Here is a 26,949-nt window from a genome sequence, read left to right as displayed (position 1 = left end):
AACCGGTTTCTAGCATGATTAGCAAGTTGCTAGCATGCTCCTAGCATGATTATTGTGTTTTGCTACCATGTTTCTAACATTATTAACATGTTGCTAACTTGTTTCTAGCATTATTAACAAGTTGCTAACATGTTTCTAGCATAATTAGCAAGTTGCTAGCATGTTTCTAGCATGAATATCGTGTTGCTAGCATATTGCAAGCATGATTAGGATATTTCTAACATAATTAGCACGTTGCTAGCATGTTTCTATCATGAATATCGTGTTGCTAGCATATTGCAAGCATGATTAGGATATTTCTAACATAATTAGCACGTTGCTAGCATGTTTCTATCATGAATATCGTGTTGCTAGCATATTGCAAGCATTTTTCTAGCATGAATATCATGTTGCTAGCATATTGCAAGCATGATTAGTATATTTCTAACATAATTAGCACATTGCTAGCATGTTTCTATCATGTTTATCAAGTTGTTAACATGTTTCTAACATAATTAGCATGTTGCTAGCATGTGTCTAACATGATTAGCATGTTGCTAGCATGTTCCTAGCATGATTATTGTGTTGCTAGCATGTTTCTAACATGATAAGCATGTTGCTAGCATGTTTCTAACATTATTGATAAGTTCCTGGCATTATTACCAAGTTGCTAGCATGTTTCTAGCATGATTAGCATTTTGCTAGCATGTTGCTAACATGTTTCTAGCATGATTAGCAAGTTGTTAGCATGTTCCTAGCATGATTATCATGTTTTGCTAGCATGTTTCTAACAGTATTAACATGTTGTTAACTTGTTTCTAGCATGATTAACAATTTGCTAACATGTTTCTAGCATGATTAGCAAGTTGCTAGCATGTTTCTAGCATGATTAGCATTTTGCTAGCATTTTTCTAGCATGAATATCATGTTGCTAGCATATTGCAAGCATGATTAGCATATTTCTAACATAATTAGCACATTGCTAGCATGTTTCTATCATGTTTATCAAGTTGTTAACATGTTTCTAACATAATTAGCATGTTGCTAGCATGTGTCTAGCATGATTAGCATGTTGCTAGCATGTTCCTAGCATGATTATTGTGTTGCTAGCATGTTTCTAACATGATAAGCATGTTGCTAGCATGTTTCTAACATTATTGATAAGTTCCTGGCATTATTACCAAGTTGCTAGCATGTTTCTAGCATGATTAGCATTTTGCTAGCATTTTGCTAACATGTTTCTAGCATGATTAGCAAGTTGTTAGCATGTTCCTAGCATGATTATCATGTTTTGCTAGCATGTTTCTAACAGTATTAACATGTTGTTAACTTGTTTCTAGTATGATTAACAAGTTGCTAACATGTTTCTAGCATGATTAGCAAGTTGCTAGCATTTTTCTAGCATGAATATCGTGTTGCTAGCATGTTGCTAGCATGATTAGCATTTTTCTAACATAATTAGCACGTTGCTAGCATGTTTCTATCATGTTTAGCAAGTTGCTAGCATGTTTCTAACATAATTAGCATGTTGCTAGCATGTGTCTAGCATGATTAGCATGTTCCTAGCACGATTCTAGTATGATTAGCAAGTTGTTGGCATTTTTCTAGCATGATTAACATATTTTTAACATAATTAGTAAGTTTCTAGTATGTTTCTATCATGTTTAGCAGTGTTGCTAGTATGTTTCTAACATAATCAACATGTTGCTAGCATGTTTCTAGCATGATTACCAAGTTGCTAGCATGTTATTAGCATGATTAGCAAGTTACTATCATGTTGCTAGCATGATTAACAAGTTGCTAACATGTGTCTAACATGATTAACATGTTATTAGCATGATTAGCAAGTTACTAGCACGATTCTAGCATGATTAGCAAGTTGCTAACATGTGTCTAACATGATTAACATGTTATTAGCATGATTAGCAAGTTGTTGGAATGTTTCTAACATGTTTCTAGCATGATTAGCAAGTTACTAGCACAATTCTAGCATGATTAGCAAGTTGCTAACATGCGTCTAACATGTTATTAGCATGATTAGCAAGTTGTTGGCATGTTTCTAGCATGATTAGCAAGTTGCTAGCATGTTATTAGCATGATTAGCAAGTTGTTGGCATGTTTCTAGCATGATTACCAAGTTGCTAGCATGTTATTAGCATGATTAGCAAGTTACTATCATGTTGCTAGCATGATTAACAAGTTGCTAACATGTGTCTAACATGATTAACATGTTATTAGCATGATTAGCAAGTTACTAGCACGATTCTAGCATGATTAGCAAGTTGCTAACATGTGTCTAACATGATTAACATGTTATTAGCATGATTAGCAAGTTACTAGCACGATTATAGCATGATTAACAAGTTGCTAACATGTGTCTAACATGATTAACATGTTATTAGCATGATTAGCAAGTTGTTGGCATGTTTCTAACATGTTTCTAGCATGATTAGCAAGTTGTTGGCATGTTTCTAACATGTTTCTAGCATGATTAGCAAGTTACTAGCACGATTCTAGCATGATTAGCAAGTTGTTGGCATGTTTCTAGCATGACTAGCAAGTTACTAGCAGGATTCTAGCATGATTAGCATGATTTAGATAGATAGATGAGTTTAAATGAGTTTGATTGGATTAGAAACAGTTCACATCAGAGAAGTTTGAGTCTCAAAGGATTCTGGGAGTTTGAATGGTTTTGGCTCATTTGAACATTCCGTCAATGTAAGTCTATGGGTGTCTACCAGTGCTGCATTTAATAACAGAAGTTTCAACCTGAAACAGCATCTGATTCTTGCACACACCAAGCAGCAATTAGAAGTGATTAATATTGCAGAAAGTGCACGAAGGAGTTTGTGAAGAGTACCGCAGACGATGGAGGAGGCTTCAGGAGTCTGCTCTTCATCTGCTCTCTCGTCCTCAGCCTCCTGCAGCTTATCCACCTGTAAGAGACGCAGCAAACATCACTGTCAAAGTGTCACACTACGTCCTTTCATCCAAACAAGGTCCATTCAGCCTCTGTCTGAGCCGCTCATGCCCCTCACACACTCCGGACGTCTTCCTCTGACAGCAGCATCATCCTCACTCCATGCAGATGCCCAGTAATGGCACACACCACATGCCAAAATACACTCACATTCACTTCAGAATAATTCTGAAAACATCAACTAGTTTCTGGAAGATCTCACAATCTTCATATATTTATTATTAGAATATGTGAAATGCTAAAATAATAGCTGCTTGGTAACTGTAAGCATCCTACAGTGCGACTAATACTTTAGGTATTATTTGGCTTTTCAAGTGTTTGTTTGTCAGCTCTGTGCAGGGATGTTGCAGTTAGCTAAAACCTAAAACCATACTTGAAGTAAATGTGGACTGAAATAAATAAATTTATAAAAATATAAAAATTGACTTAATATTTGACAAATATCTGCTTACACTAAAAGTTAATTGAAATCAAATAAATATATAAAAAATAGTTATTTTTTATTTTAGCTAAGCAACATTTATCATTTTCGTTTAGTTTAACTTGATGTACTAAAAATGTAAACTTAAAAAATAAAAACAAAACACTAAAACTTTAACTGATATGTATGGAAGCTCATTTCCACCACATAAAAAAAAAAAAAAAGAATACCTTAAAAAGTCAAAATTATGACTTTAAATTCATTATTATGAGATAAAACGTGGAAATTATAACTTAAATGTAACATTATGACTTTAAAAGTCATAATTACGAGAAAAAAACTGAATGAATGAAAAATGAATTTTAAAAAGTTCTTATTTTGACTTCTTATTTCGTAATTATGACGTAGTTGTCATAATTTCAACTTTTCAAAGTCATAATTTCAATTTTTATCCATTTCTATTATAACTTAAAGTTACAATTTGACTTTTTATCTCATAATTATGACTTTTAAAGCCATAATTTCGACTTTTAAAGTCATAATATCGACTATATATTTTTTCGTAATTATAACTTTTTATCTTGTAATTATGACTTAAGCTATAAATTCATAAAATAATTTAGACTTTATAAATCCTAATTTCGGCTTTTTACGTCATAATTTCAACTTTTTATATCATAATTATGACTTAGGGGCCGTTCACATGTCGCGCCTAAAACGCGTGGAAAACGCTAGGCGCGCCGCTTTCTTCCTTGTCAACAAAGCGCTCAGGCGCTTGCGCTCCGGAAGCGTCTGCCGTTTCTAAGCAACCATCAGCTGCGCTCTAGCTCCAAGCTGCGGTGCGCTTGCGACATTCTGAAAAGTTGAGATGTTTTTATCTCGATGCGGCGCGGACGCGCCCGGAAAAAACGAGCGCGTCGCACCGCGTGCGCGTCGCGACCGCGTCGCTTCCAAAATGCGCGCGCAAGCCGCGCGTCTCCATTTGAAATAACGAACTTGCGCGCGCAAAAGACGCTTCATGTGAACGGCCCCTTAATGTGACTTATGACTTATGTCATAATTCCGACTTCTTAAGTCATAATTTCAACTTTTTTCTCATAATTATGACTTACGTATGCCATAATTTCTACTTTTTATTTTGTAATTATTTAAAAAATAGTTTATAAATAGTTAAAATCTCATAAATATGACTTTTAAAGTCATAATTTCACATTCTTATTTCATAATTAAAATTTTGTTGTCATAATTTCAACTTTTTAAAGTCATTATTTCATATTTTATCATGTAATTATGTAATTCTTACAAGTCATAATTTTTACTTTTTATCTCATAATTTCAATTTTGTAAGTCAATTTCAAATTTAAGTAATTTCGACTTTATAAGTTATAATTTCTACTTTTTTATCTCATAATTACAACTTTATAATAAATAATTACGAGATAAAAAGTCGAAATTATGACTTTAAATTCATTATTATGAGATAAAACATGGAAATGATAACTTAAAGGTAAAATTATGACTTTAAAAGTCGAAATTATGACTTGACTTAAGTCAACATTGTGACTTTAAAAGTCATAATTATGAGATAAAAAGTTGAAATTATGACTTAAGTCATAATTACGAGAAAAAAAACTAAATGAATGAAAAATGAATTTTAAAAAGTTCTTAATTTGACTTCTTATTTCGTAATTATGACGTAGTTGTCGTGTTCAATTTTTATCAATTTCTATTATAACTAAGGTGTGTCATAATTTTGACTTTTATTTCGTAATTACAACTTAAAGTTACAATTTGACTTTTTATCTCATAATTATGACTTTTAAAGCCATAATTTCGACTTTTAAAGTCATAATTATGACTTAATGTGACTTATGACTTATGTCATAATTCCGACTTCTTAAGTCATAATTTCAACTTTTTTTTCATAATTATGACTTACGTATGTCATAATTTCTACTTTTTGTTTTGTAATTATTTAAAAAATAGTTAAAATCTCATAAATATGACTTTTAAAGTCATAATTTCACATTCTTATTTCATAATTAAAATTTAGTTGTCATAATTTCAACTTTTTAAAGTCATTATTTCAAATTTTATCACGTAATTATGTGAATATTACAAGTCATAATTTCTACTTTTTTATCTCATAATTACAACTTTATAAGTCATAATTACGACTTTTCATCTTGTAATTATGATTTAGGTATGTCATAATTTTTTGACTTTTTATTTTGCAATTATGACTTAAAGTTATAATTTGATTTTTTTATCACATAATTATGACTTTTTATCTTGTAATTATGACTTAAGCTATAATTCCGACTTTTTAAGTCATAATTTTGACTTTTAAACAAATAATTTTGACTTTATAAATCATAATTTCTGCTTTTTGAGTCATGATTTCAACTTATCTTGTAATTATGACTTAATGTGACTTATGACTTATGTCATAATTTAAACATTTAAAGGAATAATTTCGACTTTATAAATCATAATTCCGACTTCTTAAGTCATAATTTCAATTTTTTTCTCATAATTATGACTTATGTCATCATTTCTACTTTTTATTTTGTAATTATTTAAAAATAGTTTATAAATAGTTAAAATTATTTCGTAATTAAAACTTATTTGTCATAATTTCAACTTTTTAAAGTCATTATTTAAATTTTTGTCACGTAATTATGTAATTACAAGTCATAATTTTGACTTTTTATCTCATAATTTCCATTTTGTAAGTCATAATTTCTTTTTATCTCATAATTTCAACTTTACAAGTCATAATTTTGACTTTTCATCTCGTAATTAAGATATAGGTATGTCATAATTTAGATTTTTAATTACAACTTAAAGTTATAATTTGACTTTTTATCTCATAATTATGATTTTTAAAGTCATAATTTCGACTTTTAAAGTCATAAGTTTGACTTAAGTCTTAATATCGACTTTTTATTTTATATTTATAACTTTTTATCTCATAATTATGACTTAAATCATAATTTCGACTTTTCATCTCGTAATTATGATTTAGGTATGTCATAATTTAGACTTTTTATTTCGCAATTACAACTTAAAGTTATAATTTGACTTTTTTATTTCCTAATTATTACTTTTTATCTTCTAATTATGACTTAAGCTATAATTTTGACTTTTGAAGTCATAATTTTGACTTTATATATCATAATTTCTCCTTTTTGAGTCATAATTTCAACTTTTTATCTTGTAATTGTGACTTAATGTGACTTATGTCATAATTTCAAAGTAATAATTTGGACTTTATAAATCATAATTTCGACTTACGTATGTCATAATTTCTACTCTTTATTTTGTAATTATTTAAAAATTGTTTATAAATAGTTAACATTTCATAAATAAGACTTTTAAAATCATAATTTCAAATTAAGTCATAATTTCATAATTAAAATTTAGCTGTCATAATTTAGTTTTTTTTTTAAGGGGTGAATTTTTTTTCTTATGTGGGAGAAAAGGACTTCCATAGATATGAAAAGAAAACACTTTTGCTCATTTTTTTGCTCAGTCTCTGAATAAAAATGTAGCTGTTTGTTTGACATATTCTCACTATATCAGACTTTATGAGCCATAAAAGCCTGTTTAAAATGTATTAAACATGATAATCAACATAAAACGTTTATATATATATATATATATATATATATATATATATATTTTTTTTTTTTTTTTTTTTTTTCATCAAAAAATATAAAAATATTTTTTTCTAGCTGATATTTTCTATATCAGGCTTTACTGTGTTTAATGTAAGAGTGATTTTGTTTCCACCTGCAGGTCAAACTATGTACTGCATCTGTAATAAACATCTCACACCTGCAGGACTCACAGGAGGTTATCCTGAACAATACTAGTTTAGTTTGAGAAGGCTGTCTTGGCAACAGCCGTAAATGATTACGGTTCATATGAGGACTGACGCTCGACTCCAGCAAACCACTTCAAATCTCTATTTCTTATAATAATTCCTTCCTTTTATGTTCTGAAAAATGCACTCGCACAAACCAACAAACAGGCTCATTACAGCTACAGAGCAGTGCACTGTGGGTAATCAAGCAACTATTCAGGAACCTGTTATGAAGGAGGGGACAATCTGTACTCTACATGCGCTAACGTCTAATACAGAGACAGACAGACAGATGACAGAACGGGTCAGAGACCTTCACCTGTCTGGAAAACTCATCCACCTGTGGAGGACGGAAACTCAGGTCAGCTTTACTGTACTTTACACTGATCATTCATTTACAGCCTGATGGAGACTTGAAAAGAGGTCAAACTCACTCTCGAAACCTTATTAACTACATTAGAGCTATTATATCTACTTTATCTGAAGATATTATTTAATTCATCCAATCAGAACATAAAGAATTTCATTTAGGGTGACTGAATTAAACCTAAAGGGATATGTTTAAACTAAATACAACTAAAAACTAGAAAACAATCTGCATAAGGACAGCATAAATTAACAGAATTCTGAGTAAAACTTAATAATAAGGTGTATTTCATTAATCTTTTTAATGTTAACTTAATAAAAATACATAAAGTGTAAGTTTATGTTAAACAGGCCCATTACATAATATTAACAGATAATGTTAATAAAGTATTAATAATAAAAATATAAAATATAACTGTTAGTTCATGTTAACTCAGGTCTATTAAATAATATTTACAGTCATTTAACTAACAATTCAATGCATTTGTTACAGCATTTATTAATTATTTTGAACAATCTTTAATAAAATACAACTTCATTGTTTTGTTTCATAAAAAAGATTAGAAAATACCACTTTAATTTAAAAAATGTATTAGTCAATTTTGAAATTCACTTTACGATTATTAAAGATTTTAGAAGATTTTTTCATTAAAAATAGCTAAATTAAAATAAATAAATACAATAGATAAATAAATAGTCACTAAATTGATAGATTTATTAGTAAAAATTAATAAATAGTCAGCAAATTAATTGCTTTATACAACAATAAATTAAATAAACTAAATAAAAATAAATTACTTGCACATTTTTTATATATTTAATTATTAACAGTGGCAGAATTTTAATTTCTGTGTGAATTCTTTATACGTTGATAAAATACATTCATAAATAAAATAAAATAACACAATTTAGAAATAAATAAACAGTCACTAAATTAAACAATTTTTTGGATAAGAATAAATAAATGTATAGTCAGTAAATTAATTGCTTTATACAATAATAAATTAAAGAATAAATAAATAAAATAAACCCGTCAATAAATTACTTGCACATTTTTAAGTTTTTAGTCATTAACAGTGGCAGAATTTTCATTTCTGTGTGAATCCTTTATATGTTAATAAAATACATTCAGAAATAAAATAAAATAAAATAGCAAAATTAAAAAATTTAAATAAATAAATAAAATAGATAAATAAATAGTCACTAAATTATTAGATTTTTTTGTAAAAATAAATAGTCAGTAAATTAATAGCTTTATACAATAATAAATTAAATAAATAAAATAAATTACTTGCACATTTTTTATATATTTAATTATTAACAGTGGCAGAATTTTAATTTCTGTGTGAATCCTTTATACGTTGATAAAATACATTCATAAATAAAATAAAATAGCAAAATTTTAAAAAAATAAAATAAAACAGATAAATAAATAGTTACTAAATTAATAGATTTTTTAGTGAAAATAAATAAATAAATAGTCAATAAATTAACTTCTTTTATACAATAATAAATAAAATAAAAAAATAAATAAAATAACACCGTCAATAAATTGCACATTTTTTAATTTTGAATTATAAACATTGGCAGAATTTTCATTTCTGTGTAAATCCTTTATACGTTGATAAAAAAACATTCATAAATAAAATAAAACAGCAAAATTAAAATAAATAAACAAAATAGATAAATAAACAGTCACTAAATTGATAGGTTTTTTAGTACAAATTAATAGTCAGTAAATTAATTGCTTTATACAATAATAAATTAAATAAAACGTCAATAAATTACTTGCGCATTTTTATATATTTAATTATTAACAGTGGCAGAATTTTCATTGAATTTCTGTGTGAATCCTTTATATGTGGATAAAATACATTCAGAAATAAAATAAAATTTAACATTAAAAAATGAAAAGAAATAAATTAAACAGATAAATAAACAGTCAGTAAATGAATTGCTTCATGCAAGAATAAATTAAATTAAAAATAAATAAAATAAAACCATCAATACATTACTTGTGCATTTTTTAAATATTTAATTATTAACAGTGGCAGAATTTTAATTTTCTGTGTGAATCCTTTATATGTTGATAAAATGTATTCATACATAAAATAAAATAGCAAAATTAAAATAAATAAATAAAATAGATAAATAAATAGTCACTAAATTAATAGATTCTTTTAGTGAAGATAAATAAATAGTCAATAAATTAACTGCTTTATACAATAATAAATAAAATAAAAAATAAATAAAATAACACCGTCAATAAATTGCACATTTTTTAATTTTGAATTATAAACATTGGCAGAATTTTCATTTCTGTGAAAATCCTTTATACGTTGATAAAAAACATTCATAAATAAAATAAAACAGCAAAATAGCAAAATTTAAATAAATAAATAAACAAAATAGATAAATAAACAGTCACTAAATTGATAGATTTTTTAGTACAAATTAATAGTCAGTAAATTAATTGCTTTATACAATAATAAATTAAATAAAACATAAAACAAAATAGCAAAATAAAAAAATTCAAAGAAAGAAATAAAATAGATAAATAAATAGTCACTAAATTAACTTTTTTAATAAAATTGTGCTTATTTAAAAATCAAATACATCCCAAAGCGACATTTATAATAAGGGCCAGAGGGGAGGAAAAAAGCAATTTGACTAATGTTTTAAGTGGACTTTCATTTAAAAAGTGTGCAACTCATGACAGATTGTGTGCTTTCTTACGCACCTTGCTCAGGTACTCCCTCATCACCTGAATGAAGTAAGGCATGGCGAAGTCCACGAGGCCGTGTCTCCAGGCCAGCTCTAAAACCAAGTCAGGAGCCAGAAGATCATACGAGCTGAAAAGACACGCGGCGAAACACTCGCGCTTCCCCTCCTCAACAAACCAGCGCAGGAGATCCTGAGCCTGAGCGCCGTCCTGAGACTCAGCAGCGAACTGCATTGCATCCTGACACACGGGAAAATATATGTATGTATGGTGAGCCTAATTCTGCCAAGCTTTTCTTTTTGCTTGGAAAAAAGAACAAAAGAAAGAAAAAATGCCAGAGTTCTGCAATAACACAAGGGAAGTAAATGACAAGTATTCCTCTACAGACACAGTAGCAAAAGCAAAAAAAAAATATATATTTTCTAAAATGAGCATTTTTATCAGGCTCCTATTGAAATTTAAGACCATACAGTATATGTAATATTTAAAGTGTCTAATGTAAATAGAAAACTACATTTCAAAACGAAAATGTCATTAATGATATTTATTACTACAATATACAGAGAACTTTTTTTTTATCAGCAGACAATATTTCACACAAAAACATTTTTGTAATACAAAAATGGAAAATAATTACTAGATTAATTGGATGTTTATTGAAAGTAAGTACATAAATAAATTAATTAATAAAGACAATTTAATTTACAGGTGAATTATTCCTTTACACATACCATAGCAAAAATAATGTGGACAATAGCCACTAGATTAATTGGATATTTTATTGAAAGTAAGTAAATAAACAAATTAATTAATATTTATACAAATATAAAAATATATTCAATAATCAAGACATACTTTAATTTATAGGTGAATTAATGTGGAAAATAGTCACTAGATTAATTAGATCTTTTATTGAGTAAATAAGTTAATGAATTAATATATTTATATAATATATAATATATTATATAATATATTTATACAATTTTAAAAATCAATTAATTTTAATTTTAATTTAATTTTTTTATTTCTGGGTGAATCATTCCTCTTCACACACAGCAAAAAAAAGTGGAAAATTCATATTTATTTATGAAATTATTTATTTTAAGTCATTTTTTAATAATTAAAAATTATTATCAATTATTTAATACAGACAGTAGCAAAACAAAAAAAAACAGCAAAAAAAAATGGAAAATTCCTATTTATTTATGAAATTATTTATTTTAAGTCATTTTTTTAATAATTAAAATTATTAATTATCAATTATTTAATAAAAAAATTTGGTTACGATTTGTTACAATATTTATTAATTCTTTTTACAATATTAAATAAAATACAACTTCATTGTTTCTTCAGGTTCATTAAAAAATATTAGCAAATACTACTGTACTTTTAAAAATGTATTAGTAAATTTTGAAATTCACTTTAAGATTAACAAAGGTATTAGAAGTATTTTTCATTAAAAAAATAACCTCTAATGTAGTTAACTAATGTTAACAAACAGAACCTACTGTAAAGTCTTAACAAAATCTGATTTTAGTGATAACTAAACCTAAACCAACTAAATGTTTTGTGGTAACATAAGGATAAATGTATTAACACATTTTAATTATAATAATTAAATATTATTTATAATAATTAAAATATTATAATTATGAATAAATAATTTTAATAATTAAAATGGTTATCAATTATTTCATAAATGTGACCCTGGACCACAAAACCAGTCTTAAGTCGCTGGGGTATATTTGTAGCAAGAGCCAAAAATACATAGTATGGGTCAAAATTATAGATTTTTCTTTTATGTCAAAAATCATTAGGAAATTAAGTAAAGATCATGTTACATTAAGATTTTTTGTAAAATTCCTACTGTAAACCTATCAAAATGTAATTTTTGATTAGTAATATGCATTGTTCAGAACTTAATTTGGACAACTTTAAAGGTGATTTTCTCAGTATTTTGATTTTTTTGCACCCTTAGATTCCAGATTTTCAAATAGATGTATCTCAGCCACATATTGTCCTATCCTAACAAACCATACATCAATAGAAAGCTTATTTATTGAGCTTTCATATGATGTATATATCTCAGTTTTGTAAAATTTAACCTTATGACTGGTTTTGTGGTCCAGGGTCACAAATTACGTAACAACTTAGAAATGATACAATTATTCGTTTATTATAATTTTTTTTATATTTAATAAATTATAAATATACAGTATTCAATTTATTTAAAAAAGCATACAAGGCTAAATAAGTAAACAAATAAATACAAATATTAAAATAAACCATAAAAGCCAAATCTTAGAGTGTTAATATGCTCTATTACATGTTTAATAAAACACTAATACGTTCCCATAAAATGCTGAGTGGGAGTGATGTGTTTGTACCTTGTAGAGTTTGTCTTTCTTGCAGAGCTGGATGCTTTGAGCCCAGCGCTGGTTGCTCTTGTAGAGATACGCCGCGATGCGTCTGAACTCGATGAGCTCGTGTGTCTCCAGTCTCTGAGCTAAACCGATGGAGTCGAAGTTATCGTATGCATCAATGGAGGCGCGCAGACCCTGAACGGGACAGCAGAGGGAGACACTTCAGCTCATGTCATCTTACTCTAACTGAGGCTGAACAATACACATGTGTGAATGTATGTGTGTGTTTACCTGATAGTCCTCTTCCTCCGTCAGCAGGTTGTTGAGCGCTTCATTCACAGATCTGTTATTGTGGCTCTGCACTGATCTGAGATACGGTTTAACCAGCCGCAAATGATTCACCTGCAAACACACATGATCCTCATCACACAGTTTGAAATAAAATAAAATAAAATAAAATAAAATAAAATAAAATAAAATAAAATAAAATAAAATAAAAATAATTACTAAAACTAAAAGGAAAATAATTTAAACCAAAATAAAAAATGTAAAAACTTATGAAAAAGACAAAGCACATACACTATGATATATAAAGAATACTAAAATAAAACCACATACAGATAAATAAAATAAAGTAGGAATGTTACTAACTTAAAATAATATTTAAGTTGATTTGTTGATTTAAAAAATGGTAACACTTTACAATAAGGTTCATTAGTTAAACATTAGTTAATGTATTAACCCCTTAAGCTCTGCGGCTATTTGGGGGATTTCCGCCTGCATTTGGCCTACCTAAATTCAAATGGTTCCCCTATACACATACAATGGAGGAAATTTAAAAAAATGGTTTCATTGTATAGAAAACCTTTTAAACTACATAATATCAGTGTAATTCTTTATAAATAACATTATATAGATTTTAAATATTACAATAAAAACAAAAAAAACATAGGTGCTTTTTGATTTTTTTTTCAAAAGTTTTTTTTTGAAAGTCTATAACTCAGGATTTAGGTGTCTCAGTTCTTTGCAAATTGTTTTGTTTGATTCCACTAGGTCTCAGGATATACCAGAAAAAAGATTTTTTCATATAACAGTTTCTAATTGAAAGTTATTGAATTATAACCGAAGGGAGTCGCATTGTCCCTTTTCCCCCTTTTTCCCCCTAAAAGTGTCCTTCTGTTTCTTTGCAAAAACAGGCTTTATAAAGCACATTATTGAGAATAGAATATAATAGAATACTATTTTACTATGTACCATAGCACTTTTCATGATAATTGACTGAATTATGTTTCATTTTTATGTTTGCCTGTGTATTTACTGAAACACATACTGTACTTTACTGTCAACATTCAATATACACTCAATACATAGCTTAGCAGATTGTTTTGGTGTCCTTTACGTTTCAAAGTAATTATAAGAATAAAACAAACCTGAATAGAAGCACTGTTATACTTATAGACGCGCTTATCAGCCGCGGATCCTCTGCTCTCCATGGAAACGGCCCGTTATTTATTCATTTAGCGTCTATTTTGGATAATGACGACCGCTATATTCCTCTGAGACGCCAACAGACGCATATCTCCGGTGTAAGAGTCCAAAAACTACATATCCCACAATTCCCGGCACCGTCGAAGCATCTTTTGTGACCCGGAACCTCTCCTTGGCTCTGGTTCTTCTTCGCGTCTGGAGAGGCTGAGCTGTCATCGTTCACACCTCGGAGCAGCACGGCATGCGGTCGGAGGGTGTAATCTGATCTACTGACACGCTCTAAGTGCAGCCGCAGACACACACACACCTGCTTGAGCGGCTCAGAGCGCGTTTGGAAAGAGATCCTAATCTAACAGATAAAATGGAGTTTGTGGCTATTTGCGGCTAACTGAAGCAGTAGTATGTGGAGGAAAGTAATATAATATATCATCATATTCTTCAAGTATATTCTGACATCGTGATTCAATTGAAGATTATTTGATCTGTGTTTGTCACACAATAAAATGATTTATATGGTCAGATTCTTGAGAATGAGCACTTTCTTGTGATATATGATTTGTCTGTTTTGAGAAAAATATAAGAAATACACATTCTTTGTAATAATTCTTCACAATTGTTAGGCGGAAATTTGTGTGTGGAACAACATAAATTCTAAGCACAATTTTACATTTTTTTTTTAGAATTTTAAAATTCTTATATACTTAAAATAATGCTGTATCAGAGAAAATTTTAAAAATATTACATAAAAAACTCAGAATAAAATAAAACAAAATAATATTAAATGAAAAGAGGGGAAATGTTGTTTTGGAAACTAACTTCAATAAAACAAAATTGAGTAATAAAATTACTAAATAAATTACGGCTAAGTAGAAAATGCGAAAAATAAAAATGACAAAAGCATAAAAAAATTACAAAAATGTATTAAAATTAAAATAGAAAATAGAAAACTAAAAGGCGATGTAAAAATGTGTATACACTTAAAATAATGTTGCATCAGACAAAAATAAAATTATATAAATTAAAATAAATTAAATAAAAATATTACATGAAAAGTTGAAAACATGAAAACATTAAAAGTAGAAATAAAATAAAAGAATAAAAGAAAATAAAACAAAAATATCAGCTGAAAAATTTGCTTTGACAAGTAACTAAAATAAATAACTTAAATTACAATAAAATACAATAAAATTATCAGATGAAAAGTTTGCCTTGGAAACTAACTGAAGTAAAAAAAAAAAGAGATTAATTGAAGTAATTAAAATTACTAAAACTAAAATAGAAATAAATAAACCAAAATAGTAATATAAAACATATAGAAATATAAAAATGACAAAAGCACATACACTATAACATATAAAGAATACTAAAATAACACCACATTACAAGAGAAATAAAATAAAATAAAAGTAGAAATGTTACTAACTTAAATAAAATAATATTTAAGTTGAAGTAAGAAAAAAACTAAAACTAAAATAAATTGCAGCTAAGTAGAAAATGCAAAACAGAATAAAAATTAAATGAAAATATAAAAATGACTAAAAAGTATTCAAATTAAAATTTAAATAGAAAATGTTAAATATATATCGAAATTAAAATAAATGAAATAAAAATATTACATAAAAAATGCAAACATGAAAACATTAAAAGTAGAACTAAAATAAAAAAAATTGCATTGGCAACTACCTTATGTAAAAATAATTTTGAATTAAAGTAATATTACTAAAACTAATATAAAAATTCATTAAACCAAAATATATATAACAGTTTAAAAATGACAAAAGCACATACACTATAATATATAAAGAATACTAAAATAACACCACATTACAGACAAATAAAATAAAATCGAAATACAATAAAACAAAGTAGAAATGGTACTAACTTAAAACATTAGAAAAAAAGCTAAATAAAATACCAGATGAAAAAATTTGCCTTGGCAATTAACTTAAGTAAAAAAGAAATTCAAGTTATTAAAATTACTAAAACTAAAATAGAAATAAATTAAAACAAAATAGAAAAACTTATAAAAATGACAAAAGCACATACACTTTAATATATAAAGAATACTAAAATAACACCACATTACAGAGAAATACAATAAAATAAAGTAGAAATGTTACAACTTTAAATAAAATAATATTGAAGTTAAAGTAAGAAAATCATGAAAACATTCGAAGTAGAAATAAAATAAAATTAAATAAAAATTAATCAAACTAAAATAGAAATATAAAAAATTATAAAATTGACAAAAGCACATAATATATAAAGAATTCTAAAATAACACCACATTACAGACAAATAAAATAGTGAAGTAGAAATGTTACTAACTTAAATGAAATAATATTTAAGTTGAAGTAAGAAAAAACATGACAACATTAAAAGTAGAAATTAAAAAAATATATATATATCAGATGAAAAATTTGCATTGGCAACTAACTTAAGTAAAAAAAGAAATTATAAAAAAATTTAAATTACTAAAACTAAAATAAAAATTAATTAAACCAAAATGCATACAGGTTTGGGTGGGTGTTTTTCTGTTTTGTTTATATATATATATATATATATATATATATATATATATATATATATATATATATAATATTTAAGTTGTGTTACCCTGCTGAAGTAGCTGACGGCTCTGCTGTGATCCAGTCGAGGAGCAAGAACAGACAGCAGATCGTTGAGCAGCAGCGGCTTATAGTCCAAATAAAACTGCAGAGATTTATAATAGAGCTCCACATTCGCCACCTTCAGGACACAAACACAAGAAAAACAATAAACATCAACACAAAAGATCTCAACAATGTCCCAAACTTTGCTCAGACATCAAAGTCTGCATGATTCAGACTCAATCATTTCAGATGATCCACAATCATTTCATAGCTTTAGATTTTTACTGAATGACAGGTTTTGGATACTTAAATGAAACATGTGATCAAAATGATGTGACCTTGCTGATGAGCTCTTTGAAGGAAGCGTCTTTCCAGGCGTCGGTGGGGTGTGTCATCATGGTTATGATGGCGTTGTCGAACTCCTCATATTTATCATACAGGAACACAAGCTCCGCCCACAGATGGGCCTGTTCGGCCGCTCGTAACACCTGACCAATCACAACACAGCATATCATTAACACAACTGACCTGAAAAACACAACACAATTCACTGCTCAACAAACATGAAGCAACCATTAAGTGCACTGCATTTACTGCAGTGAATTATATTAATATAAGATCAATATAATTTTAGTTTTTTTTTTTTTTTAGAAATTCATCTTTTTATTCATCAACGACGCATTAAATTGATTCAGAAGTGACAGTAAAGACATTTATAATGTTACAAAAGATTTATATTTCAAATAAAAATAATAATACATTTAAACTTTCTATTTGAATGATTTCTGAAGAATCGTGTGAGTAATGATGCTGAAAATTCAGCTTTGATCACAGAAATAAATTACATTTTACAATATATTCAACTAGAAAACAGTTATTATAAACTGTACAATTATTTCACAATTTTACTGTTTCTACTGTTTTTAATCAAATAAATGCAACCTTGGTGAGCAAAAAAAAAGAGATTTCCTTCAAAAAAAACTGACTGACCCCAAACTTTTGAAAAGTAAATAATCAAACCAAAAATTTCCCTATAGTGCTACATCAAAACAAAACACACACACACACACACACACACACACACACACACACATAAATACAAAAAAACCCCACAAAAATTCAAACCAAAAAAATAATAATAATTAAACTAAATACACAACCATTCTAATTTTTGAGATCAATATGATTTTTTTTTTCATTTTATTCCAAAATTAATACTTTTACTCTTCAAGAATGCATTAAATTGACTCAAAAGTGAACATAAAGACGTTTATAATGTTACAAGAAGATTTCTATTTCAAATAAATGCTGAACATTTCAACTTTCTATTCATCAAAGAATCTTCTAAAAAAAAACTGACCCCAAACTTTTGAAAAGTAAATAATCAAACCAAAATGTAACATTCAAAAATTTCCCTAGTGCAAATTTTCCCTTTTTGTAACTAATGCATTTGGCAGATGCCTTTATCCAGTGTGATTTAACATATGTGACCTTTGACCACAAAACCATTCATAAGGGTCAATTATATACAATAATAATAATTATTAATATTTCCATTGATGTATGGTTTGTTAGGATAGGACAATGTTTGGCTGAGATACAACTATTGGAAAATCTAAAATCTGAGGGTGCAAAAAAAAAGTTGTCTTTTTTGCCTTTAAAGTTGTCCAAATGAAGTTCTTAGCAATGCATATCACTAAACAAAAATTAAGCATTGATATATTTACGGTAGGTAATTTACTAAATATCTTTATGGGACATGATCTTTACGTAATATCTTAATAATTTTTGGCATAAAAGAAAAATCAATCATTTTAACCCATACAATGTAGCTCCATGATGCAACTTTCAGTGCAGAAAAAGCAAAACTATTTTATTTTTTCAGCCTAGCTTACGAGAAACACATAAGCAAGAGTCACACCTTCGGGATGTTAACTCGAGACCAGAAGAGCTCCAGATGTTCCCTCATCCTCTGGGGTTTGTATTTGGAGTATAGGATGGCCAGCTCAGTGAACATGCCCATGTGAGCGCGCTCCAGCCCTAACGCCGCCTCCAGCAGCACGATCAGCTCCTCGAAATACCCACGATCCTGACCCCAACAGAGAAGACGTCAAAAACCTGTGCTGAGCTCATCTAGAGCCTGAGATGAAGAGGTTTGTTTACCTGATAGTAGTTAATGAGCTCCTCCAGTTCATCAGCGTGAGTGACGATGTGAAGGCCGGAGATCTGCGCTAACCTGAACTCTTCTCCATCCACACACGCAAAACACACCTAAACATACAGTACAACTCAGATTTTAGTGAGGACAGAAACATCACTGGACGCTACTAATGAGTTGTGCATGACAAAGTAATAATGTTAAAAGTAGAGCTGGGGTAACATGTTAATGTGGTGTGATTAATTATGGAAAAAAAAAAAAATGTGTTAAATTTATTTAAAACGCACTAAGACCTGATATAAAAATATACAACTAAAAGCTAATAAAGAATCTTATACACTATATTATTTAAATAATACCAAAATAATACTGCATCACAGAGAAAAATAAAATAAAATAAAATGTAATTAAATTAATTAAAAGCTTAGAAAAGTTTATAGCATGATTCTAGCAGGATAAGAAAGATACAATACATTTTTTTTTAAAAATTTAAAAAATCATTATTATAATTATAATAATTTCTATGCTGAATGCAAATCTGATTCTTTTTAAATTTACTTTTTTGTAATGTCTATTTAATGCTTTTCTCATTTAACACAATAAAGATTTTAAATGATTTTTTGGAGGGCACTTTCTCAGCCCAAATTGATGTGTACTCTGTACTTGAGGTGATTAATTAGACTTGAGCATTTTAAATAGTTTAAATACATTTATCTGATAACAATGAAGCAGATTGTCTGCATCTCTCACCTCTTTCCATGTGCGTGTGCAGCTGGCCTTTCGTGCACTGTCAACGGCCGCCTGAAACTCGCCGAGATGCACGAGTGTAGACGCCAGACGAGCGAAATTAGACACGTTATTAAACAGCAGCCGGGCGGCTTCAAACATACACTCTTCATAGCATCTCTCACCAACCTACAGACAGAAACACATTAATACATGATGTGATGATATAGTTGAGTTAAGTTTACATCCCCCTTTCAGAATCTGCAAAATGTTAATTATTTTACCAAAATAAGAGGGATCATACAAAATGCATGCTATTGTTTATTTAGTACTGACTTGAATAAGATATTTCATATAGAAGACATTTACATATAGTCCACAAGAGAAAATAGTAGTTCAAAAGTTTGCTTATACTTGATTCCTAATACAGTGTTGTTACCTGAATCATCCACAGCTGTGTTTTTTTGTTTAGTGATAGTTGTTCAGGAGTCCCTTGTTTGTCCTGAACAGTTAAACTCACTGCTGTTCTTCAGAAAAATCCTTCAGGTCACACAAATTCTTTGGTTTTCCAGCATTTTTGTGTATTTCAACCCGTTCCAACAATGACTATGATTTTGAGATCCATCGTTTGACACTGAGGACAACTGAGGGACTCATATGCAACTATTACAGAAGGTTCAAACACTCACTGATGCTCCACAAGGAAAAACATGCATTAAGAGCCGGGGGGTGAAAACTTTAGAACAGAATGAAGATGTGTACATTTTTCATATTTTCTCAATTAGTACTGCCCTTCAGAAGCTACAGAAGATACTTACATGTTCCTCAGAAGACAAATTAGTTAAATTTACCCTGATCTTCAAATTAAAAATGTTTTCACCCCCGGCTCTTAATGCATTGTGTTTCCTTCTGGAGCATCAGTGAGTGTTTGAAGCTTCTGTAATAGTTGCATATGAGTCCCTCAGTTGTCCTCAGTGTGAAAAGATGCATCTCAAAATCATACAGTCATTGTTGGAAAGGGTTCAAATGCACCAAAATGCTGGAAAACCAGAGAATTTGTGGGACCTGAAGGATTTTTCTGAAAAACATTAGGCAGTTTAACTGTTCAGGAACAAGTCATAAACAACTATCACTAAACTAAAAAGCACAGCTGTGGCTCATTTAGGTAACAACACAGTATTAAAGGGATAGTTCACCCAAAAATGAAAATGTGATGTTTATCTGCTTACCCCCAGGGCATCCAAGATGTAGGTGACTTTGTTTCCTCAGCAGAACACAAACGAAGAATTTTAACGAAAACCGGTGCAGTCTGTCAGCCAAATAATGTGAGTGGATGGGCACCAGACCTTTAAAAGTAAACAAAAACATACACAGACAAATCCAAATTACACCCTGCGGCTCGTGATGATACATTGATGTCCTAAGACACGAAACGATATTTAACAGTATTTATATCAGTTTTTACTTTGAAACACAGCCACGTCCATCTGTCATGAGCACGAGTTTAGCATCAGGCACGTTACCTGTGTGAACGCGCTCTGGCGAAGAACACTCAAACGCCGGAAGCGATCTGTCACTTGTATACAACACTCATTGTTTACACAGTGCACAGAGATTGTGGGTATAGCAGCTATTCAAAATGGTAATTACTTGTGCTTATCCTGATTGTTCAAACCGATTTAAAGCTAGAAGATTACGTTTGCTTGCGCAAACTCATCCGGGACTTTTCACCGATTTCCCCTTCCGGCGTTTGTGTATTCTACGCCAGAGTGCGTGCACATGTGACGTGACTTATGCTAAACTCGTGCTCATGACAGATGGACGTGGCTGTGTATCAAAGGTAAAAAAATATATAAATACTGTTCAGTTTCTCGCAAAAACCGATCGTCTTAGGACATCAATGTATCGTCACGAGCCGCAGGGTGTAATTTGGATTTGTCTGTGCATGTTTTTGTTTACTTTTAAAGGTCTGGTGCCCATCCACTTCCATTATTTGGCTGACAGACTGCACCGGTTTTCGTTAAAAATCTTCGTTTGTGTTCTGCTGAGGAAACAAAGGCAGATTCTGAAAGAAGGATGCAAACTTTTGACATTAGACAAAGTGACTAACAAAAGTGCATTTGTAATACACAATGCCAGATTCATTAGACAACCAGATTAGCAAGCAAGCCAATATGTAAATGTATAAATCTCCATACTTGCTGTATGTGAGCGTTGTTGGGGCCGTTAATAAAGTCCTCCAGCTCGGTCAGACGGTTTGTTTTAGCCAGAGCAAAGATGAGCTCTGTCTCAACATATGCCTCTCTGGCTTTCTTCCTCGCCATTTGAAGAAACTTCACCAGATCTTCCCAGTTCCCTATGAAAACAGACACGTGGGATGTTTTTCCATCAATTTACAACATATTATTGTCTGTTTTCTGTGTTTCCTAGTTTGAGGAGAGATCATCTCACCGTTTCTACTGGCAGCATCCACCACCTCCATGTACGCCGACGGCTCTCCTGCTTTGATGTACGAGTCGATGGCTTCTTTGACCAGACCGCTCTGAAGCTGAGCCTGAGCCAGTCGACTCCAGACTGAACCATCGGCACAGCGCTCTGCAAACTCATACGCCCGGTCCAGATTCCTCATGTGCTCGATCAGAACCTGCAAACCAACCAGAACTTCAGTACTAATGTCTGTGTGATCGCGTGTGATGGATTCCGGTGAGCTGATGTACCTGTATCGCTGAGGTGTTGACGTCGAACTTCTTGAAGATGGAGAAGGCCTCTTCGTACAGCTCGTTGCTGATGGCGATGTTGGCGATGTCAGGAGCGTCGTAATTGTCCAGCCGGTTGATGTACTCCATGACCCGCGTCCGGTCTGCTTTGATGGCCGTCAGGATCAGCAGGTTTTGCAGGTTCCTGATGGAGAAAGACATGTATATTAACAGCACATACAGTCACAACCTGTTAATAACTGTTAACTGTTAGACCAATTACCTAGCCCATAGTTAAAGAAACGGATCAAACTGTTCTGTTCAGCGAGCGGCAGAGGAGCAGTGCTTTCAGTTAAACCAGACATTATGTTGCTTCCAGTGCTTGAAGTGGGCACTTTTTTGTGCGTACCGGCACTTCTGACATACTAAATGAATGCAAGCAGTGTCGGTCTACGTTAGGATTGGTGCAAGTGTAGGGTTGATGTGAACAGACACATATAAGTGTACGCAAAAACTGCGTAATATATGCACGTCAAACACATGTATATCATATGCACGCCAAAATTAATTTCAGCGCATTAATAGCACGCTAAATGGAAACCGGGCTCTCGATTAGTACATTATAACGAAAACAATACCTTAAAAAAAATAAAGAGAGTCCAAGAATCGTAAAAGCATTCAAACAGTAAGTTAAAGGGGCCATCGGATGCCCATTTTCCACAAGTTCAAATGATCCTTTAGGGTCTTAATGAAAAGTCTCCAATATACTCTGGTTAAAAATTCTCAGTAGAAGTGTAAAAAAAAACACCCTTTTACCTTGTCAAAATCAGCTCTGCAAAATTTCTGCTCATTTTAAGACATGGCCCCTTTAAATGCCACTGAGACCTGCTCACCCCGCCTCTCTGGGATTATGTTTACTTTAGCTGCATTTAGTCGCGTTTATCGGCGAAACTTGCCAACAAGCACATTATTAAGAAAGGCCATTTGCAAAGATGCATAAAAAACCCTGATACTCACTTCTGCTGCGGGTGAAGCTGCATCACGAACGATTTGAACGAAGATAGACGCATATGTAGATTGGAATCAGCACTTTCCATTTAAAAACGAAAGTAACGTTAAACCTCTGCGTCTTCAGCGGCTCAGATGTCGGGAGTAAATGAGTACTGCTATGTTCATTATTACATTCAACAACAGAACGCCTCAATCGCTCAATCAGAGTCTTCCTCTACACCCGAGTCGACACAATGAGGATCGTATTTGGACAGTTTCAGCTTGGTGAGGGCGGGTCTAAGGTAAGGCGCTCATGTCAATCAAATGTGTTTTGTGTTGTCTGACAACAGAAACACTAAAATATAACAATGGAAACAGTTTTGTTGAAAACATGGCTGCATGAAATTACAGTATCTGGGCACAGAGAGGCAAACCAATGTAATAATAAATAATAAATGTAGATTTAGCATGTTCAGAAGAAGTGAGCTGCCCTGTCCTGCAAATCATGTAAACAGGCTTGTGTAAGTAAATTGCTCAGTGCAAATAAAGAGAAGTAATGGGAACCTGGTATTTCGATGTTCTTTTTCTTTCATGTGTCTAATCGACATGAAAAAGTTATTTGAAAAACATCTATGACCTTTGAAACATGTCTAGTCTTTATGCTCTATGTGGAGTATGGTTTCACTAATAATAAACATACATTTGCTTAAAGCATTCATATTTGTCCATGCCCATGTTGATTAGAGTACTGAAAACTTAAAAAAACGTATAAAGTACATTTAGAACTGATAAAAATGTGCGATTAATCACGAGTTAGCTCATGACAATCATGCGATTGACAGCATTTTAATCGATTGACAGCCCTATTTTATTTATTATATATTTAATTTTGTCTATTCCGTCAAAGTCTCTGGCATAATTTGAATTCGAACTCAAGCGGTGTGACTCATAACATGTCACTTCCTGTACGGACTGACCTGTGTTCACTAAATATGGAGTTCTCCAGAACGATCTTCTCCAGAAGTTCAATGAGTTCATTGGGCAGATCAGCTGTCATAAACGCCTTCACCGTCACAGACACTTCCTCTGGATCCTGCGTCTCTGGCAGAGCCGTCTGAACCACCTGTGCACACAATCCTCATCATTACATACTCAGTAATAACTCAGTGCATGATTTCTGGAGATGTTTCAGGTGTAACTCGTGCCTGATCTATCAGCGGCCTTCTGTAAGGGTTTGTCTCCTCCAAAACTTGAGCCCAAAGATCCGGATCTTTCCGCCGCACCAGATAACGTGACTCACTTTTATACAGGGAGTTTTCATTGCACACCTACAGGCAAACAGAAAACACTTATTTATGTTTCTTGAGCAGCAAATCAGCATTTTAGAATGAATTCTGAAGGATCATGTAACACTGAAGTCTGGAGTAGTGATGTTGAAAATTCAGGTTTGATCACAGGAATAAAATATAGCTGCAAGCAGCAATTACGGGGCCAAGCACTAGTCAAGGGAAGCATCAGAACAAGTACAGCAATAAGTAATTGAAGCCATTTTAAGTTGATTTTAGTCAAAATGACATAAAAATGTAGAACTGCTAGTAATATGATTTAACGGCTTATCACTTTTGACCAACAGGTGGCGCATTTATCAAATCGATGTGGTGTGTTTAGTGTGAGGTGACATTTATTTACAAGTTTGGTGTCATTATGTCAAAGCTTTGCAGAGATAAAGCCTCAGAGGCATTTTGGCATCGAGCCTAAAATTTGTAGCGGCGCTGTACGAAAACAGTTTAATCTATCAACATGAAATCCATAACTTTTTGTCAGCACGTTATAAAGATGATCTGACTCGATTTTGGTGGAAATCGGATGAACGGTCTAGGACGAGTTCCAAAAAGTACGTTTTCAACATAAACCAAAATGGCGGACAGGAAGTTTGGCCAACTGTGGCATAATTGGTATCTGTGTTGTCGGCATGAGCCAAGCAATATTTTGCGATCAGTTTCATTACAATAGGCTAATGCAATCAGAAGCTATTAGCATTTTTAGAAATTTCCTAATGTTTAATGAATGGTTTATTACTCTTGACCAACAGGCGGCGCTGTTACCAAATTAATGTGGCATGGTCAGTGTGAGGTAACAATGGCGCGTACAAAATTTGGTGTCAATGTCTCAAAGCTTTGCAGAGATACAGCCTCAGATGCAGTTTGGCATCTTTCCAGCAAATTTGTTGATGTGCTAAACGAAAACCATTTCATATATGTGACCCTGGACCCCAAAACCAGTCTTAAGTCGCTGGGGTATATTTGTAGCAATGGCCAAAAATACATGGTATGGGTCAAAATTATTGATTTTTCTTTTATGCCAAAAATCATTAGGAAATTATGTAAAGATCATGTTCCATGTAGAATTTTTGTAAAATTCCTACTATAAATATATCAAAATGTAATTTTTGATTAGTAATATGCATTGTTAAGAACTTAATTTGGACAACTTTAAAGGTGATTTTCTCAGTATTTTGATTTTTTTGCATCCTCAGATTCCAGATTTTCAAATAGATGTATCTCGGCCAAATATTGTCCTATCCTAACAAACCATACATCAATAGAAAGCTTATTTATTGAACTTTCATATGATGTATACATCTCAGTTTTGTAAAATTTAACCTTATGACTGGTTTTGTGCTCCAGGGTCACATATATCGACGCAAAATCCATAACTTTTTGCCAGCATGTCCTGAAGATGATCCGAGTCAAATTTGGTGCAAATCGGACTAACAGTCTAGGAGGAGTTAGAAAAAGTAGGTTTTCTACATTAATCAAAATAACGGGGAAGTTCAGCCAATTTTGACATAATAGATATTGATATTTGCGGCATTACCCAAGGAATAGGCTAATTTAAACAAAAGTTATTAGCTTTTTTAGAAAATTCTTTATAACTTTTGACCACAAGGTGGCCCCTAAACTTTTTAAATACTGTCAGGGCATGGTGCCCGAAGACACATACTGAGTTTCGTAACGATACGTCAATGCGTTCGTTAAATATAGCATTTTAATGCAAAATTCAAAATGGCTGATGCTCAAAATGTCTGATATGGGATATGGTTCGACTCGGCATGTTCCTCCGAATCTAACGAAACCGAGTTTTGAGATTTTTGGCAAAACTATACTTTTTTATATCTCCTGAGCCAAACACTGCAGGTAGCCTCAGGTCATGCTTGTTATAACACACCAAGTTTGGTCTCAATACACCAATATAATCTCAATATAGCCTCACATCCATTTTTGCGTGCATTTCGTAGAATTCGTTTGCGCATTATTTGAGAACGGTTCGACTAATCAACTTGAATTCCATACCTTTTTGTCAGCATGGTCTGAAGATGATCTGAGCCAATTTTGGTGAAAATCAGACAAACCGTCTAAGATGAGCTCGAAAAAGTAGGTTTTACAAACTATTAAAAATAGAAGAAGAAAAAAACTTACGATTTTTTAATTTTGGTGTTCATTCGACTCGGAATAAGCCAAGGCTTCAGAGAAAAATTTGAGAGAATTTAGATTTTGTGCCTTACGGTTCAAAAGTTATT

The 26,949-nt window shown here is 31.0% G+C and overlaps 1 protein-coding gene across 2 annotated transcripts in view; it reads right to left on the bottom strand.

The window, feature by feature from the left end:
* cltcl1 (clathrin, heavy chain-like 1) overlaps positions 1-26,949 on the bottom strand; it is an 80,450-nt gene that overhangs the window by 1,665 nt on the left and 51,836 nt on the right. The window contains exons 18-32 of one of the 2 annotated variants that reach the window (XM_073818649.1): positions 24,575-24,697; positions 24,347-24,492; positions 22,401-22,584; positions 22,135-22,327; positions 21,882-22,039; positions 19,708-19,872; positions 18,963-19,070; positions 18,721-18,888; positions 17,138-17,287; positions 16,804-16,935; positions 12,991-13,101; positions 12,724-12,894; positions 10,355-10,576; positions 7,562-7,588; positions 2,840-2,915 (exon numbers count right to left, since the gene is read on the bottom strand). In XM_073818649.1, coding sequence (XP_073674750.1) covers positions 2,840-2,915; positions 7,562-7,588; positions 10,355-10,576; positions 12,724-12,894; positions 12,991-13,101; positions 16,804-16,935; positions 17,138-17,287; positions 18,721-18,888; positions 18,963-19,070; positions 19,708-19,872; positions 21,882-22,039; positions 22,135-22,327; positions 22,401-22,584; positions 24,347-24,492; positions 24,575-24,697 — 2,134 coding nt within the window. The remainder of the gene's footprint in view (positions 1-2,839; positions 2,916-7,561; positions 7,589-10,354; positions 10,577-12,723; positions 12,895-12,990; positions 13,102-16,803; positions 16,936-17,137; positions 17,288-18,720; positions 18,889-18,962; positions 19,071-19,707; positions 19,873-21,881; positions 22,040-22,134; positions 22,328-22,400; positions 22,585-24,346; positions 24,493-24,574; positions 24,698-26,949) is intronic. The other variant, XM_073818650.1, reaches the window with a different exon arrangement.

This window comes from Garra rufa, chromosome 15 (assembly GCF_049309525.1).
Source record: "Garra rufa chromosome 15, GarRuf1.0, whole genome shotgun sequence".
NCBI lineage: Eukaryota > Metazoa > Chordata > Actinopteri > Cypriniformes > Cyprinidae > Garra > Garra rufa.
This window is presented reverse-complemented; position numbering and strand designations above follow the sequence as displayed.